The sequence below is a fragment of the Schistocerca serialis genome, chromosome 3 (genome assembly GCF_023864345.2).
Source record: "Schistocerca serialis cubense isolate TAMUIC-IGC-003099 chromosome 3, iqSchSeri2.2, whole genome shotgun sequence".
Classification (NCBI taxonomy): Eukaryota; Metazoa; Arthropoda; class Insecta; order Orthoptera; family Acrididae; genus Schistocerca; species Schistocerca serialis.
In genome coordinates, this window is record NC_064640.1 from 359,347,865 (window position 1) to 359,368,782 (window position 20,918).

The 20,918-nt window shown below is 36.8% G+C and overlaps 1 protein-coding gene across 1 annotated transcript in view; it reads right to left on the bottom strand.

Moving 5' to 3' along the window:
• Positions 1–20,918, bottom strand: part of LOC126470164 (intermembrane lipid transfer protein VPS13A-like) — a 762,201-nt gene that overhangs the window by 253,632 nt on the left and 487,651 nt on the right. Inside the window, exons 38-39 of the mRNA XM_050097791.1 lie at positions 1,990–2,243; positions 1,113–1,246 (exon numbers count right to left, since the gene is read on the bottom strand). Coding sequence (XP_049953748.1) covers positions 1,113–1,246; positions 1,990–2,243 — 388 coding nt within the window. The remainder of the gene's footprint in view (positions 1–1,112; positions 1,247–1,989; positions 2,244–20,918) is intronic.

The window sequence follows — 20,918 nt, forward strand, 5'->3', positions numbered from 1 at the left end:
TGGCTGTATGCCGTATAGTTATATTGTACAGCTTCACACTGCAAATGTTGTTACTAAATAGCTAGCAAAAATCAATCTGAAGTGTATCCCTCACCATCTCTGTAGTTCACATTTACCAGTGTGACTTTTTCCATTCCCTAAAATGAAGAAACATCTTTGTGGGTGGCATATCCCATCATCCGAAGCAGTACAGACGATTCTGAAGGATCTTTCAAGATATGGCTTCTAGTATGTCTTAGCATACTGGAAGAAATGCTGGGATAAGTATATCACATCCAAAGGAGACTGTTTTGATTAGGACCATCAAAATTATGAGGATGAGGATGATCGTTCTTATACCACACTATTCATTTATTACGTATCCTACATTTAGAAATTGCACATGATACCTCATAGATATATGTCAATTCACTCTAATCAGTTCATTCACCAAGGTTTTGTCTACATTAGTGCATGGAGCATGATCTTCAGAATGCTGACAATGTATATCAATATTTTCTATCTTAAATTGATGACTCATTTATGGTACTTGCAGTCATGTTGCTCAAAATACACATTCTGCATTTAACAATAAATATCTGTTCAAAAATTTTACTCCTTCAAGGATTCTATCACTACTGTATGCTTTCATCACACTGTACTGCTGCATGAAACCTTCTTTTGCAATGCCTATTACATACCTATTTCACACAAGTCAAATCACAATGAGTTCGGAAGGTTACTCACAGAATGAAATGCATGCACCTACAATTACTGCATAACATAGATTAATTCTGCAACATAAAGTAATTGCAACCAATATCAGTGACTTCCCTAAATTAGTTGTGAGGTTATATTTTTGTGATACAACCAATAATGTCACAACATGAATAACAATATTGCAATAAAGAATATACAAGTATATTTTTTCTGTATAGCCATGACATTAGTGCTTCATCACCATTATCTAAGTATGTGATCAAACATGTATTATTCTTAGGTTAATTAGAGCACCTGTGCTTCGCACTGTCCCTCCAATTTTACTCATTATATATAAGTAAGAGATGACATATGCCAGTTTCATGTGAAACACAATAGTATCACTCTTCACATCTGCAATCAAAATCACTTACCTTTCCATATCTGCATCTGATTCATGTTGACTAAAATCCCCAAAGCCTGTGGTTGACGCAGGGCTACTGGGAAGTGAGTCTGATTTATCATAGGCTGCTGTCATCAGTACCTTGTCTTTCCCATCTGGTGTTGTCTGGTAAAAGTGAAAAGTTAGTTTATCCATTGTATTCACAAATACTTGCTTCAGAACGCAAACTGTGTCCACTGTCTGACCACATTTCTTCTTTAACACTAGTGTAATTTACAGGCTCGGGCTGGACTATGTCTTTAGATTGAAACAGAATTAACACAGAGTTTCTTAAGCAAATTACATATTTCATGATCTTTTATTTTATTAATTTTTCTGCAGTTGGGCCTATGTGTCAATGACTATGTCATAATTTAATAACACAACAATTGTGTGCTGTTAGAGTGTCACTATCATTATGTATGTTATTACTGTCATAACTTTTATAAAATAGTTCTGTTCAAACAGAGAAGCAAATATAAATTTTCATTTTGAAAAGCAAATAGCCAGTGGAGCATGAGAAGAAAGTTTTCCACTGTTTATGTGTATACACTTGTATACAAATAATTAATTTTATTTTGGCCTTATAATTATGAATGAACAAGTCAGCGTTATTCAATAAAAATATTTTATTGTTCCATCAATGAAAATTTTCAACAGATTTTTTCATTATGTACACCCTCAACTATTGCAGAAACCACATAAAATCACTTCTTACTACATACTACTTCTTAAACAAAAATCACACAACAGTTACCACTTACAATTGATCATGACACTGGACATATTACATTTCAGTTAATACTTACAGATTACTAGTAAATCTCTTTATTTATTAAATATCTTACTATACTGTTTTAGGCACCCACCTCTGTCTTTGTTACCAACTGCACAGTTGATTTGGGACCCAAGTAGTTATATAAAGTGAGTGGACCTTCCAGTTCAAATAGTCTTCCATTAGACATTGATGATGGACTATGGGTGAATGCTTCCAAAAGATTGTGAAGGATCTCAATAGAAGATGGCGTCAAGAGAACTTCAAAATGTTCATTTGTATCAATCATAATGTATGTTGCAAACCGATCTGGTGACTCAGTTTCCAGACCTGAATCAATTGAATCATCTGCAGCAATAAAAAAATCAGATTATATGCATAATTTATCTGAACACTTAAAACAAAGTTCAAGTAATGAATAAGAGAGAAAGAAAACAAGTTAATTGAATCATAGCCCATAGGTGACTGTATATGAAGGACATGATGATACAGTCAAATGGAGTGATTTCAGAGAGTGAGGAGATTTTGGACAGTATGGTTTATTTGCTCTTTTCCACAGCATAGCAATTAACTGCTGCTCATTTTCATTTCCACATGCCAGTTATTTTAAGTGTGATATTGTATTTATCACTTTCTGTGTCTTTTAATTTGGGTCAATTGTTGATATAGGTAGATATCTAATGAACAGTCTCATTGTTGAAAGTTCACACAGTATCATCAAGTGGCAACTTTCTATTGTTGTGGCCTGTGGAAAAGTATTATAACTGCAACTGTCAGTGAACTCAGTAGCCTACACCACTGAGACAATTCCTGTAAAAGTTTGTTGAGTTTTTCACGTACAGTTATAAAATAACAATAGTTTTTACAAAATTGTGTACTGTGTGGGGTGATTTCGGACAATGCTGGGAATGAATAAAAGCAGGAAAGGCATTACAGGATGGTGTAATTATGAGCCAGAACTTTTTTATAAAGCTGTTCATGATATTCAGTGGGGCAAATTATTTTATAGGAAAGCATGTGATTTGTATGGTACGAGGTGCATTCAAGTTCTAAGGCCTCCGATTTTTTTTCTCCAGACTGGAAAGAGATAGAAACATGCACATTGTTTTAAAATGAGGCCGCGTTCATTGCTAATATGTCCCAGAGATGGCAGCACCGTACGGCAGATGGAATTTTACCGCCAGCGGCGAGAATGAGAACTGTTTTAAATACTTAAAATAGTGACGTTTTCCTTACTTGAACAGCGTGCAATCATTTGTTTTCTGAATTTGTGTGGGGTGAAAACAATTGAAATTCATCGACAGTTGAAGGGAACATGTGGTGATGGAGTTATGGATGTGTCAAAAGTGCGTTCATGGTTGCGACAGTTTAATGAAGGCAGAACATCGTGTGACAACAAACCAAAACAACCTCGGGCTCGCACAAGCCGGTCTGACAACATGATCGAGAAAGTGGAGAGAATTGTTTCGTGGGATCGCCGAATGACTGTTGAACAGATCACATCCAGAGTTGGCATTTATCTGGGTTCTGTGCACACAATCCTGCATGACAACCTGAAAATGCAAAAAGTGTCATCCAGGTGGGTGCCACGAATGCTGACGGACGACCACATGGCTGCCTGTGTGGCATGTTGCCAAGCAATGTTGACGCGCAACAACAGCATGAATGGGACTTTCTTTTCATCGGTTGTTACAATGGATGAGATGTGGATGCCATTTTTCAATCCAGAAACAAAGCACCAGTCAGCTCAATGGAAGCACACAGATTCACCTCCACCAAAAAAGTTTCGGGTAACTGCCAGTGCTGAAAAAATGATGGTGTCCATGTTCTGGGACAGCGAGGGCATAGTCCTTACCCGTTGTGTTCCAAAGAGCACTACAGTAACAGGTGCATCCTACGAAAATGTTTTGAAGGACAAATTCCTTCCTGCACTGCAACAAAAACTGTTTCACCAAGCCGTGGCCGCACATTCACCAGCCGTGCTGCTATTGGCTCAGCGATTTTCCAGTGGTCAAAACAGACTCCCAAAGAAGCCTTCGCCGCTGCCATGGAATCATGGTCTCAGCATTGTGAAAAATGTGTATGTCTGCAGGGTGATTACGTCAAGAAGTAACGCCAGTTTCATCGATTTCGGGTGAGTAATTAATTAGAAAAAAAATTGGAGGCCTTAGAACTTGAATGCACCTCGTATACTGATAGACCCTATGAAATAAGGTGTGTGAAATATATCCAGAAACTTGGGAGGACAACCAATACTAAATGAGAAAGAAGAAGGAATGTTGAAGCAAGGTATCTTCCAGGCTGCACACTGCATATTTAATGAAAGGCTCTCTTGGTAAATCTGGCCAAAAAGATAAGATCGTTTCTAAAAATTGACCAGGAGAGGAATGGCTGCACTTATTTTTCAAGTGCTATTCAGAAGATACCTCCATTCTCTTAAGTAAGAATATGAAAAAAGCTAAAACAGAAGTGAACAAAGAGACAGTTAAGATATATTTCTTCAATATCAAGCCAATGTTGGAAAATCTCCTGCCTACCAACTTAATTAACTACTATAAAATGAATACGTCAGATGATCAATGCAAGCAGCAGACAATTACAAAATGATGGAGTACAAATGCTGAAAAGGTGATGGATTCATCAAAATCTAGTGTTTCGATAATGATAGCAACAAGTGCTGATGGTAAGTTGCTTCCTCCTTATGTTCTTTACACCTCCTTATGTCCTTTATAGTTCTGAGCATATGTGTAGCATGTGGAAAGAAAGTGGCCTTCATGATACACATTTCAGTAGGAATATGAGTGGATGGTTGGTTCTACTGACATCTGAAGACTGATTTCTTACAGTCACTTGAGCTCTTTGGAGAAGCAAAATGGGCTTACAGTGGTGATTGGGGACAACTTATACAGTCATATTTCTTTATGTGTTATCGAAGAGTGTGAGTGGAACAATATTTCAAGAAGTGCACTTGTGGGACCATTTCCAAATGCTTTTCCATTTCTCCTTAAGCAGACACTTACTAAGATCCCAGAAAATTCTACTGCAAACATAAAGAGTGGATTTCACCCCAAAAGCCTAATTCCATTTAATCTAGATCATATCTTATGGAAATTGCCTAATAATGAGTAGGCAAAGCAACACAGTTTTGAAGAAATGCTCAAAGAAGTTTATTATCCTCCAAATAAGCCTGGTAGTTACCACCACTGCAAACAAGACATTCCTTCTGGGATATCTGGGATATCAATTATGAAAACAGTACAGGAACAAGTATAGTGCTTCTAGCAGTAGCAAAAGTGAAAACAACCCATCATTCAACAAAGTTTTACTGCTGAAAGAAGAGGCTTTTCTTGTTAGAGATTATAAATAGCCAGGCAGAATGTCGGAGTGCCCACAAATAGTGGTGCAACAGAAGCGTGCGTGAAATTTTTGTGTCCACAAAGGAACTGTAGAAACATGTATATGTTTCCTAATGTCCCTGATGAAGACACAACACAAGAAAGATGAAGTTTTGTGAGTACTTCCTACATCCACTTGGGAACAGAGGGATCTTTATTTTTAGAGAAGATGTGCTTTGGACTTGCAGACCATCATAAATGAATGGACAATTTTGGAAGGGTCTGCAACTTAATTTTGAATGTTGAGAAAGAAAACTGATTTTGATCTTTTCATAGCATTACCTTGTTTTGTTTCTGTCTCTAATATTTCAATTTACAACTTTAAAAATTTGCAAATTTAATTTGTTGGAAAATAAAAATTAACTTTTAATGTATAAAATTCATTATCTCAATCCTTATCAGTTATTTATAATGATGCACAATCTTAACATGTGTTAAAGGTCACTAAAATCGCATAGGAAGAATGTATAATTAAAAAAAGGAAAAAAAAACATCAATTTTTGTCTGAATATACTTTAGAATATACTTTAGATCTGACCTTTTTGAGGATGTCCACATTAAACTGATATCAGTGACCAGAACGCTGTTGTGACAACAATGATTACCAAAGTACAAAGGACAATTAAAACAAGCAGAAAGATATATACGTTAAGTAAACTAGATACAAAATCAGTAATGTCTTAACTTAGTGAGAAACCTTAAACTTTCAGCATGGGTCAGGAACATGTACAGCAACTGTGACCCCAGTTTAAAAGTATAGTTGACAACACACTGGATAGATATGTACTCAGTAGAACAATTCATAATGAGGGGGAACTTCCATGGTATACAGTCACTGTAGAGAAACTTCTAAAGAAGGAGAGACTGCTGCATAATAGGTGTAAAACAAAGTGTAGGGCTACAGATAGAAAGATGCTGAATAAAATGTGTTTGGCTATCAAGAGAGCAATGTGTGATGCATTCCATAATTACCATAGCAGAATATTGTCAAATGACCTTTCACAAAATCCAAAGAAATACTGGTCATATGTAAAGGCTGTTAGTGGTACCAAAGTTAGTGTCCAGTCCCTAGAAAATGAGACAGGAACTGAAATTGAGGGTAGCAAATAAAAGCTAAAATACTTAATTCAGTTTTCAAATTTCCTTCCCAAAGGAAAACCTAGGAGACTTGCCCCAATTTAATCCTTGTACCACTGGAAAGATGAATGAAATAAGAATTAGTGTCAATGATGTTGAGAAAGAGCTGAAATCATTAAAACTGAACAAAGCTCCAGGGGCCAATGGAACCCCTTTCAGGTTCTATACTGAATTTGTGGCCGAGTTAGTCCCTCTTCTTGCTATAATCTATTGTAGATCCCTCAAACAAAAAACCATGCCCAGTTCTTGGAAAAAGTCGCAGGTCACACCCGTCTACAAGATGGGTAGTAGAAGTGGTCCACAAACTACCATCCAACATACTTGACATCAATTTGCTGCAGAATCTTAGAACATATTCTGAGCTTACACACAATGAGGTATCTTGAACAGAATGACCTCTCAATGCCAACCAGCATCATTTTCAAAAATACTGATCATGTGAAACGCAGCTCGCATTTTTCTCACATGACATACTGAAAGCTTTGGATCAAGGCAACCAGGTAGATGCAGTGTTTCTTGATTTCCAAAAAGCATTTGACTCAGTACTGCACCTATGCTTATAGTCAAAAGTATGATCATATGGGGTATCAAGTGAAATTTGTGACTGGACTGAGAATGTTTTGGTAGGGAGGAGACAGCATGTTATCTTGGATGGAGAGTCATCGTCAGATGTAGATGTAATTTGGGTGCACCCCAGGGAAGTGTGTTGGGACCCTTGCTGTTCATGTTGTATATTAATGACTTTTCAGACAGTGTTAATAGTAAAATCAGGCTTTTTGCAGATTATGCAGTTATCTGTAATGAAGTAATGCAGTATATTGAGGGAAGCTGCATAAACATTAAGTCAGATTTGATAAGATTTCAACATGGTGCTGAGCTTGTAAACTTGCTCTAAATGTTCAAAAATGTAAAATTCTGCGCTTCACAAAACAGAAATGTGTAGTATCTGACTATAATATCTATGAGTCACTGTTGGAATTGGCAAGTTATACAAATACCTGGTTGTAGCACTTCGTAGAGATATGAAATGGAATGAACACATAGGTTCAGTCATGGGTAAAGCAAGTGGTAGACTTTGATTTATTGGTAGAATACTGGGGAAGTTCAATCAGTCTACTAAAGAAACTGCTTACAATTCACTTGTGTGACTCATCTTAGAATAGTGCTCAAGTGTGTGGGGATGATACCAGATACGACTAACAGAGGATATTTAACACATGCAAAGAAGGGCAGCACAAATGGTCACATGATTATTTAATCCAGGGGAGAGTGTCACTGATGTACTGAAGGAACAGAAATGACAGACTCTTGAAGATAGACATAAAATATCCCGAGATAGTCTGTTAACAAAATTTAAAGAACTGGTTTTAAATGATTACTCTAGCGATGTACTACAATCCCCTATATGTCACTCAAACAGGGATCGTGAGGATAAGATTAGAATAATTACTGCGTGCACAGAGGCACTGAAACAATCATTCTTCCTGCACTCCATAAGTGAATGAAACAGGAAGAAACCCTAATAACTAGTACAATGGGACGTAAACTCTGCCATGTACCTCACAGTGGTTTGCAGAGTATAGATGTAGATGTAGATGTAACTTTGCACAGAGATTTCAAAAAAATGTGTGTCCAAAATCTCCCAAACCCATAGGGTGATTTTGGACACTATTTGTCTATCTAAGGCAAATATAGGTACACACAGATTTTTTATTTTTAGGATATTTTATTTATACCCTAGCACACACATAAAAAACAATGCAATCTAACAAAAGCTATGCAAGATATGGTGAAAATAACCACAAAACTATCCAAAATCACTCTGTTTGGTGGTACTTTAAAACAGTAAATAATTGAGTCATGCTGCAGGTTCTATTTTGAGAACACAGTACAAGCACCCCATACTCCTTATCTTTCTAGTTCTCCTTTTTCTTTCTTTTTAATAGGAAGGTAACGAAAAACATGGTGCAAGCTTCTAGAGTTCAGTGGGCTGCACATCAGTTGCACATTCTATTCATGTAAATCAGGGTCAGCCATAGCATGTAAAACTGCAAGTGAGTATGATGTGTGGACCATGTGCAGGCTGAGGCTCCAACTGTATGGGCTTTACTCAGTACCCCCAGAAGTACTCGTTACAGTGCAACATTTATTCAGCATTGTGGCAAGGCGTTTTTTGGTTGCATGACATTGTTCAATTCGGAAGAATCATGGTGTCAGTGCTGTTTAACTTTTGCAGTTTGTTTATGGCATAAAAGATGTTATCAGATCCAGTGAGTGTTTCCACAGATTAGATTAGATTAGTACTTGTTACATAGATCATGAATACGACACTTCGTAATGATGTGGAACATGTCAGGTTAATAAAAGGTGTCTATACAAGATATTACATTACACAAAATATTAAATGACACTTAATTTTTTTTTGTGGGTGTTGGGGAAATTATATCCAGACATTAATCTAATGAGTAGAAGGAGTTGCCATTCAGAAATTCTTTCAATTTCCTTTTAAATGCTATATGGCTATCTGTCAAACTTTTGATGGTATTAGGTACGTGACCAAAGACTTCCATGGCAGCATAATTTACCCCATTCTGAGCCAAAGTTGGATTTAACCTTGAGTAGTGAAGATCATCCTTTCTCCTAGTGTTGTAGCCATGTACACTGCTATTACTTTTGAATTCGTTTGGATTGTTAAAAACAAATTTCATAAGTGAATATATATATTGTGAGGCTACAGTGAAGATCTCTAGCTCTTTAAATAAGTGTCTGCAGGATGATCTTGGATGAGCTCCAGCAATTATTCTGATTACACACTTTTGTGCAATAAACACTCTTTTACTCAATGATGAGCTACCCCAGAATATGATACCATTCGAAAGCAGAGAATGAAAATAGGGATGGTAAGCTAATTTACTGAGATGTATATTGCCAAAATTTGCAATGACCCTATTAACGTAAGTAGCTGAACTCAAACGTTTCAGCAGATCTTCATTGTGTTTTTTACAGTTTGACACCTCATCAGTGCATACACCTAGAAATTTTGAATATTCTACCTTAGCTACCAATTTCTGATCGAAGTCTATATTTATTAATGGTGACATTCCATTTACTGTGTGGAACTGTATATACTGTGTTTTGTCAAAGTTTAATGAGAGCCCATTTGCAGAGAACCACTTAATGATTTTCTGAAAAACATCATTTACAATTTCATCAGTTAATTCTTGTCTGTTGGGTGTGATACCTATACTTGTATCATCGGCAAAAAGTACCAGCTTTGCATCTTCGTAAATACAGAATGACAAGTCATTAATATATATTAAGAACAGCAGAGGACCCAAGACTGAACCTTGCGGCACCCCATTCTTGATTATTCCCCAGTTTGAGAAATCACCAGTTTTTTGCATATTATGTGAACTGCTTATTTCAACTTTCTGCACTCTTCCAGTTAGGTATGATTTAAAAAATTTGAGCACTGTCCTATTCATACCACAGTACTTGAGCTTATCTAGAAGTATTCCATGATTTACACAATCAAAAGCCTTTGAGAGATCACAAAAAATCCCAACGGGTGACTTACGGTTACTCAGAGCATTTAATATTTCATTAGTGAAAGTACGTATAGCATTTTTTGTTGAAAAACCTTTCTGGAAACCAAACTGACATTTTGTTAAAACTTTATTTTTACAAAGGTGTTAAGCTACTGTACAGTACATTACTTTTTCAAGAATTTTGGATCAGAGAGTCAGAAGAGAGATTGGGCGGTAATTGTTGACATCAAATATACCCCCTTTTTTATGCAGTGGTTTAACAATGGAATACTTCAATCTATCTGGGAAAATACCCTGCTTCAGAGAGCTATTACATATGTGGCTAAGAATTCCACTTATTTCTTGGGAACAACCTTTTATTATCCTGCTGGAAATGCCATCAATTCCATGTGAGCTTTTATTCTTGAGAGAGTTTATTATCTTCCTAATTTCAGAAGGAGAGTTTGGTGGAATTTCAATTGTATCAAATTGTGTGGGTAAGGCCTCTTCCATTAACTGCCTTGCTTCTTCTAATGAACATTTAGATCCTATTTTCTCTACAGCATTTAAAAATTATTATTCAAAATATTTTTGACTTCCGGCTTGTTGTTTGTCAAGTTTCCATTCACTTTGATGGTAATGCCATCATCCTGTACTCTTGGTTGCCCTGTCTCCCTTGTAATAATATTCCAAATTGTTTTGATTTTGTTATCAGAGGCATTAATCTCAGACATGATGCACATGCTTCTGGACTTTTTAATAACCTTTCTTAATATAACACAGTAGTTTTTATAATATTTGGCTGTTTCTGGGTCATTACTCTTTCTTGTTGTTAGATACAGTACCCTCTTGTGGTTACAAGATATTTTTATTCCTTTTGTAAGCCAAGGTTTCTTATAATTAGAAAGAAACAGTCTAGCAATCTATCATCAGCAGCTTATAATAATGAATGGCAGTGACAGAAGACAAGGATACAAATTCTGAATATCTATTGTCATATACAGTCACATAACTGACGGATGCCACAAATTTGCTATGGAACAAAATTACAACACCAAGATGGAAGAATTTAAAGATTCAGTCGACAATGAAAGACAAAAGATTACAATGACTGACAGATGGGATTCATTGTACTGCACATCAAGAAGTGCCTTGTGTTAAATTTTAAGGTATGCAGCACATGATGAAATTGGTGGAACAAACAGCAAATTTTCTGATGTCACATGTATTATTCCACTTTCAGTTGCAGCAGTTTTTGATGGAATTGGACAAGGAGTATGGAAACTATATATTACTGCAAAAAGGCTTTGATTAAGTCAAGGGGAATGCCTGCCATGACTTCTTGATCTAAAATTAACTATTGTTGAATTTATGTAGGTGAAAGGGGAACAGGAATGAAAATTAGAACATCTGGAATTGATTGCTGACTTTGCATTGTAAATGGAATTGCTGCACATTGCCCATAGTGAAACAGCTTATGCCTGATTTGATGGGGATGCATTTAAAAATGAAATTGCATCACAGAAGAAACAAATTCTGAGGAAAAAAAACAGCATCCATTTTCCAAACTTGCAGGCATCCAAGAAACACAAGGTTTCAAGAAATCATTGTGGTCTTGAAAGAACTGCAAACAGTTTTCTAAAGATTTTGAGCAAATTGCCAATCTTACAACTGTTTTTGAGACCATTTTCCATTTCAGTCAAAAGCACCCCTCTGCATGTGCAGATGGAACTGATTGATTTGTGATGCAATTCCCATTTGCAAGACAAATTGTTTTATATTAAAATTGTACAGGAGGTCTCTGTTACTTTCCTTGGGAATATTTTCCATGATTCCATAATGAGATTATAAATGTGTTAAAATATTTCTATCAACATACATATGTTAAGAGCTTTTTTATTATAAAATTAAATAAGTCAAAATTATGTAGCAACATGAGTGCAAAAATCTGATATTTTCTGTCTCCCTCCATATACTGACAGTTTGTACCAGATAAAAATAATATTATGTCTTTAGCATAGCAAAAATAATTAAATACTATTGAAAATCTGTTTTGTTTATTCTTTATGTTGTTGAGAAATATTAAATCAAGCCATATGCAATGTGACTGTATGGTCATTTAAGCGAGGCAGTTTTGTAGTTTACCCGTCTTAATCCTCCTCTAGTTGAGACAACCTGGCATGATTGTCGGGGAGACTGCTAAGGTACCTAAGCAGGAGCATTGCTTGCATGCTGAATTCTTGGGTGTACCTGATGTTAACAGCTCCACAGGTAGCCTCAAGGAGTACAATTACTTTCCAGATAATTTTAAAATGGAAAAGCCAGATGCGCTTACTCCTCCAGCAGCTCAGTCGACAACTGCTGGATGATCATTGGTGCATGTGCACAAACTGTAATATGTTTCTCCAAAATGTTGCAAACATACTCAATGGAATTTAAGTCTGGGGAGCAGGCAGGTCAGTCCATTCACTGAAAATTACCTCACTCCAACTGTCCTTCCACCAGCACTATTGAATGCAATCACACATTGTCATCCATAAAAATGAAGTCAGGGGAACATGTACCCATGAAAAGACATGCATGGGAATGGGTACAGTGTTACAGTTAAAATGACCTGTGGGTGTATCGTTTTCAAAGATTTGGAAGTCAGAATACCAACGCAATATATGCCTCCCCACACCATAACACCTGAACCATGAAAATGATAATGTTTAACATTGTTCTTGGGTGCAATACATGTTCCACCTCCCTCCATATAGCAGTGTATCCAAAATTACTACCTAGACTGAATTTGCTCTCATCTGACAAGAGCATACAACCCCACTGTAGGCACCATCACAAACAGTGGTGCCAATGTGTGGGTAAACAAAATGTACTGGTTGTCACGTAAAAAGATGGCCCCATGCAGTCACAACGCCACTGTGAGTTTGTCAGGTAATTGTGGATGTACCCCCATATGATGAGACAAGAGAACAGATAAAGTAGACAGGTACCTTGTCAAATATGATACTTTTGGTAGTCCAGAGTGATGGTGTGCAAAGGAATAATGTCACATGATCACCTCCAAATCTTTGAATGTGTACACACACCAGTCAGCGTTACTGCGACACTGTACTCCTAACCCACATGCATTTTCTCAGGAGTACATTCAGCTGGGATTGGATGTCTCTCATGAATGTCATAGTTCAGAAAATGCAGAAGACTGTTTGTAGCTCCAACATTTCTGAAGAGAATAAAGTTATCTGTAGACAAATATTTCACCAAGTCGATTGCAAAATCAGAAACACAGAGAAAATCAGAAATACTTGTATGACACCTGACCCTACATGAAAGAGGTCCCCTTCCAGGTACAGCAAGGAATGCTGTATGCTGATCTTATGCCTCATCATACTGCACACAAATGATGCCAATAGCCAAGATGACACTGTGGTTTGTCAGTATCAATTGGCTTGTCTGACGCTAGAATGATGGAGTTCCCATGATGTAATGTGCATGTTTTATCAAACCAATATTAAGGATTATTGAATGAAGTAAATATCACAGTACCACTTTCAGTTGCATAGAATCAGTTCCAATCTTGGTTGTAAAGTACATGATTCATGGTCTTTATGTAAGTAAGATATATACTGATGTATTTTTGAGCTATACACGTTCTGTCTTGGCTTATAAATTTTAAAACTATTTTTGTGGGTTATGAAGTGCAAACATAGATCCATGAAAATATGGTCATATTATTGACTTCACATTAAAAGTAATTGGAAAAGTAATTCAGCAGAGAACATGTATCTGTAAAAGATGTAAATTGCTTTCACATCATTCATACAATTTGTATCAAATGCCGTGTGTACTCAGAAAATTTCAAAATTTATATAAGTTATGCAACTTTACCATAAGTTATTTCATTTAGTAAAAAAATGGAATTTTGTCAAATTTAAACAAATGTTTTTCATGTCGAATATTTTTGAAGTTCTGATTTTTAACTCAGGAGTACATTGAATATCTTTTATATTTATTTTAATTCTCAAATTTTCTAACCATTTTGCTTTGTTTTTCACCAATGTTAAAACTGGATATCATTACCATAATTAATTTGATAAAGAAATTTCTAGAATATTCTAGTGACAAAGCTATGTTATAAATATTACCACATGTACACCAAGGAGTTAATTCGTATGTTACATTGGAATGAGACACATCATAGTTGACATGTGTCTATAAGCAGTTTGCACTTATCTGTCGGATAATGCAATAACTCAATAAGGTGAACTGGAATCAAGATTGATGTCAAGAGTTTTTCAGAAAATCTCTATTACTTGTAGTGGAAGATATAAGAAAAAGGTTGTAATCATGAATTCTGAAAAAGTGCCTCAGTTATGGTTATAAAATTGCAATGATGTCATGGTCTTGGCAGTAGAACTGATTGATTTGATACATGGAACAAAATTTTCATTATTTTAATATAACCACAAAGTGGAGGTTGTAATGGCACATGCTCCTCTAACATTTACTTTTCCTCTATAGTATTTGTCGATACAAGTATTATTTTTCAAATTTTGGACAGATCAGCATTATCTCCATTGCTTTTCTGAAACCTGTCAACAAATTTTATATACAGTATGTTATATTTAAATGTAAAATTTATGAAAAGGAATTACTTCATAAAATATTTTAGTTTCAATGCTACAATTGATAAGTACTAGTTCTGAATGTACAGTTAAAATTATTTTTTTAGAAACATTTGAATTTATTAATTATTTGGACACTTAAAATTTCTTTTATTAATTATGCAAATCCTGTACTGTTTACCATGTTTATTTCTAGATGCATTTACGAAAAAATAATCGAAATTAATAATATAAAGAACACTAGCAGGAATTCATTTGTTAAGAAAAACTGTAAACCCTTTGGAATATTCATATTTCCACAAAGTGAGAGAGTCTGTGACGAAGCAACTTGGGATCTCTTTACTTCCTCTCTTGTTTTGCCTCCTGCCTCCTTAAATTCATTTTTTTCATTTTTGACTAATTATCGTTAACATACATGAGTATAATCAGAGTTTTCATAACAGAGAAAGGTTGGCCCTCAGTCTTAAGAAATATAACACCAAATCTAATTTTGTCCATAGTTTTGTGTATGTAATCAATTTCCTAATTTATTTTGACTATTCCTAGTTAATATCTTTGGTTATAGGGTGAAATCAGCAATTGTTTTGTGACTATTGTTGACTTATAAACAAATATAAATTCTGTACTAATTATAAACATTAAGAAGAAGAACTACTAGGATTCTTAAAGTATTTATGTGGCTCTATTCGAAAACATGTTAGAAAATTCAGGCCTTAATTAATTCCAAAATAATTACCGGGTTAAAAATATTGTTTGCATAACTATATCTGTTAATTTCATTATTTAAACAAATAATTCAGCCTAACCTTTGTGACAGAAGGAACTGTTAATGAGAAAGAATTTTTTGATGTGTTCACTTAATTGAATGAGTTATATTTTAATTGTAATTTCTGTAAATTGAACGTAGTTTCAGTACCTGTTATTGTGAGGATATATAAAAGCCTGATTTTTGGTCCTGAGACAGTCAGTCCATTGCCGATTTTCAGACAGGAAGTCTGTATCAGTTAGAATAACAATAATTCATTAACTTAACAATGGAATTAGTGTAACACAAATAGCCCATGTGTTAAAACAATGACAGTTTCTGTGCAATTTATTTTAGAAATAGTGTCGCACGTACCTTATTATTCTAAAGAACTGTGAACAGTGTGGTTATGTTTTTACTGCTCATTGATGTTCAACAGCAAACTGTTGTAGCAGTATGTGGATGTTTGCCTGCAACGTATTAATGATGCTTATTGAAATTTACCAATAGTGAACTGGCCATATAACTGTGTAATATTGGGGTGTTGTGAACAGTGAAAGTACAGAACTTTGAAACGCAACTGTGCAACAGTCAGCTACATCATTTACAGTAGTCAGTGTTGAACTTCCGACCCCCCTTCCCTTCTTTTTCAGCCAGTATAACAATACAGAACATCGACACCAAGGACTATCAATGAAGAAACAAAGCAGGCGAACATCACAAGCCGTAAGCATTCCTCTGATGTGATCAGGCATATTTTTGTATAATAAATGTGAACAATGCAATTTTGGCTTTGTTAATGTGAAAAATCAAAATACTCTATGATATGTTAAAGTGTGAGAACATCAGTGGAAAGTTCTAGAACAACAACCTTAAATTTATTTAGTTCAAACCAACTGGGAGGACCTGATGTTAGATTTTCAGCTTCAAGAATCAGACACCTAGTAAAGAAGAACTGGAGCCATCTCAACATGAAAAGCTAAGTAAACTTGAAAGTTTATTGTAATCTTCACTCCTCTCAAATCTTCTTAAAAGACTTTGCTTACTTACTTCTTGGGCTGAGCATTGTTTAATGTGGACTATACATGGAAGAAGGAAGGAGAGGGGGGATTACAAGATGAAGCCTCCACTAACAAGAGTTAATGAATAAATTTTTCCAGTGCCTTGTAAAGACAGGGTGGTGATGAAGATCCACATGTTAAATTGTATTTTTTGAGAGGTGTACCTGTGTGTAAGTACAAGGTGTCACCCTTTCCCTTTTCATCCATACTTATGCATAACATTGTGAACACTAGATTAACTTTAGAAGTACTACATGCAGTCACCAGCACTGTACAGTTACACATGATAAGCACAATCCAAAGTCCAGAGAAAATGAAAACAATTAAAACCAAATCATCTAAACTTGATCCTTGCACATGATAATAACACAGGAATCGCCTCTTGCTAATAATACCAATAAAGTGTATGAGACAGAATTTCTCTTCATACTCTCTCATCAACACACATCAAAAAAAGGTTTGCATCACCTGAGTTCCGAGAATTCCGGAACCTGTACAGAAAATTGGAATTGAGATCATTATAAACATAATTTCTGCCCTTTTTATTGCTCATGAAAACCACACATTGCATGTTTCACCACCACACAGCAAGACCTACAGAGGTGGCAGTCCACGCTGCTGCACACACTAGTGCCTCTGATACCCAGTAGCACATCCTCTTGCATTGATACATGCCTGTATTTGTTGTGGCATACTATCCACAAGTTCATCAAGACACTATTGGTCCAGATTGTCCCACTCCTCAATGGCAATTCGGCATGGATCCGTCAGAGTGGTTGGTGGGTTATATCTTCCATAATTAGCCCTTTTCAATCTATCCCAGGCATGTTCAATAGGGTTCATGTCTGGAGAACATGCTGGCCACTCTAGTCAAGTGAGGTCCTTATCCTGAAGGAAGTCATTCAGAAGATGTGCATGATGGGGTTGCGAATTATCATCCATGAAGATAAATGCCACGCCAATATACTGCCGACGTGGTTGCACTATCAGTTGGAGGATGGAATTTACGTATTGTACAGCCTTTATGGCACCTTCCATGACCACCAGCAGCATCCACATAATGCCACCCCAAACCTTAGGGAACCTCCACCTTCCTGCACTCGCTGGACAGTGTGTCCATGGTGTTCAGCCTCACCGGGTTGCCTCCAAACATGTCTCTGATGATTGTCTGGTTGAATGCATATGCTACACACATTGGGGAAGAAAATGTGATGACAATCCTGAGAGGTCCATTCATCAGGTTGTTGGGCCCATTTGTATCATGCTGCTTGGTGTCAAGCTTGCGATGATGGACCTCACCACGGACATCAGGAGTGAAGTTACGCATCATTCAGCCTATTGTGCATAGTTTGAATTGTAACGTGATGTCCTGTGGCTGCACAAAAAGCATTATTCAACATGGTGGTGTTGCTATTAGGGTTCCTCTGAACCATAATACATAGGTAGTGGTCATCCACTGCAGAAGCAGCCCTTGGGCAGCATGAGCGAGGCATGTCATCGACAGTTCCTGTCTCTCTGTATCTCATCCATGTCTGAACGACATCACTTTGGTTCACTCTGAGGTGTCTGGACACTTCCCTTGTTGAGAGCAAATGTGATCAAACTGCGGTATAGACTGCTTAGGCATGGCTGAACTACAGAAAATATGAGCCTTGTACCTCCTTCCTGGTGGAATGACTGGAACTGATCGGCTGCCGGACCCCTTCCGTCTAATAGGCGCTGCTCATGCATGGTTGTTTACAGCTTTGGGCAGGTTTACTGACATCTCTGAACAGTCAAAGGGACTGTGTCTATGCTATAGTATCCACAGTCAACATCTATCTTCAGGAATTCTGGGAACTGGGGTGATGCAAAACTTTTTTGATGTGTGTAAATCACACTCAAGTCCTAATCTGATGGCAGGCTCATCAATTAAGTTCAACACTCAGTACTGAAAGCATGTTTATTACTGACACCAATGTACATATGGAACAGAAATGACCTTCTGAACAGAGAGTACAACTATTTATACAAACAATAAATACTTCAGGCTATTGTTATTTATACAAACATCAGATATTCCAGAATATATACAGATTATAGCTTACGAAGATAATTCTAAACAAGAAATAATTGTTGTTGGTTGGGTTTGGAATGGCAGACCTAAGCAGAGGATGACACTAACCACTATGCCACACTGAATGTGCCACAGCTCAAGATGTTGCTCTCTCTACTGGAGAAGTAGTGACTGACTGTTTCAGACGTTTTCAGTTGAGTCAATTACAACATCCTGGATTTAATTCTAGACAATGGTCCTCTGTGCAAAGGCATTGGCATATTCTCATATTCCAGTCATGTTGTTACATCCCATTCAGTATGATGAGAATCGAAGTTAGTCGCTCCCATGGAAGCTCTGTGATTGTTGATTGAGTCTTCAGTTTCCTTGAAACTCTCATCATCGATCCACACCTCTGGACTATAGTAGGACTTCATATGGAGGACATGGATGACATCTCTGCATTTTTGTCTTGTTGATGAATGATTGTAATTCTCAACTTCAAGTATGAGAGCTGATAATCATTGAAGGATACTATATAACTGCAAGTAGTGCTTTAGTAATTTTTATGCACAAGCATAAAAAGTCAAAACCAAGTCTCCTAGGCTGCAACTAACTGGCTGATCCTTGGTGTTGTAGTGTCCTCAGTCTTCTTCAAGGGCTCCGAGGGTCTGTATATGAGCCAGTTGCTTCTTTTATCCTGGTGATGAGGTGTTTCACATAGTCATACTGAATATCATCCACTTCAAATGCAAACAGTATTCATTTTCATTTTGGCCTCGTGACTGTTGAGCAGAACAAATGGTATGAAGCCCATAGAATATTGCTTCACTATGTTGTATGCAAATGTCACAACAGAAGTCTCTCTGTTCAGCATCAGTGTATATCAAGAGCATACTTGCCTATGTCTTGTTAAAGCATTCTGTGAAGCCATTTGTCTTGGATGGTATGCAGGTTTCATCCTGTGGATGATGTTGCAATGTGAAATTACCTCTCATATTAGTCTAAACTGGAAAACTTTTCTGTGATTAGAGGTAATCATACAGCATGCGCTGACTTAAAAAAGGGGTGTTGTTCAAGGAACTTTGAAATTTCTGGAGCTTTGGCAGTTGGTACAGTTTTGGTGACAGCAAGGTGGATGATGTAGTCAGTGCACAGTATTATCCACCAATAGCTGTCTGTCAGCTTTTGGAACCTGCCCAAGACGTCAATTTCAGTTCAGTGGAATGGCATTGCTGCAGGTGGGGTTGATTTCTTCATGTTCAGGCTCCTATGGTTTTCAGCAGAGCTGGATTCCCTCTGTTCATAATCACTGTCATTTAATGCATTGATGACTGAGATTTCATCCACATTGTTGTGTTCTGTTGAAGGATTTCTTGAAAGCCAGCCTGCATCGTTGGGTTTGCATTCACTTTTGTATACCACTGTGATGCCATTTTCCTGAAGCCTCAGTGTCCATCTCGCTAATTGACCCAATGGATTCTTCAGGCTAGTCAGTCAGCATAAGGAATAATGGTCCACCACTATGGTGAATGGTTTGCCAAATAAATATGGCCAAAACTTGCTGAGGGTCCAAACAACTGCAAGGCACTCTTTCTCAGCTGTGAAGCAGTTCACTTCAGTCTTGGGAAGCACTCTGGAAGCATAAGCTATCAACTTCCTAAATTTGTACAAGAACTGTCCCTATTACAAAACTGCTAGCTTCAATGCAAAGTTCTGTCTTGGAAATATGTGCATACAATGCTAGAACTGAAGAAGACATTAGCTCCTCTTTAAGTACAAGGAAAGATCCTTCTTGTGCCTTGTGCCAAGAAAATTTTTTGTGTCTCTGCAGTAATTCTTGTGAGGGACATGCCTTCATACAGAAGTCTTTTATGACTTGCTCAAAGTACACGGTGACACAGAAAAAGAGGAACATTTCACAATCTAATAAAACTAGAAGTCATGAAGGAAAGAAATTGCACTCATAGTAATTGAAACCTTACAACTTTGCCATTTATGAAACACTGATGTTATTTATCATTTTTTAAAAATTGTATCCTTTAGATGGCATCCTCCTGTATGAATACATTTGTGAAATCTGCTGTTGAGATTCCTCATTGGCCACTGCAACATCTCAGCTGGGATACTGTGAATTGCATCCCGAATTCTCTGTTTTAACTCATCCAGGGTTCTTGGTCAAGTCGTGTTGACTCTACTCTTGAGGTAGCCCCACAAGAACACAAACGGATAAATCTGGTGATCAAGGGGGCCAGGGAATGTTACCAAATTGTGAGATCACATGGTTACCAAAAAATTCTTGCATATATGCTATTGATTGCCATGCAGTATGATGTCACTTAGTCCTGTTGAAATCAGGCTTCTTAAATGTTTACAAAGTTGTTCAATGAAGATGTAACGACAGATTGTAACATCTCCACATAACGATCGGCATTGGTAGTTATTGTGTTCCCCTGTTCATTTGTGGAAACATATGATCTGATAATCCCATGTGATGA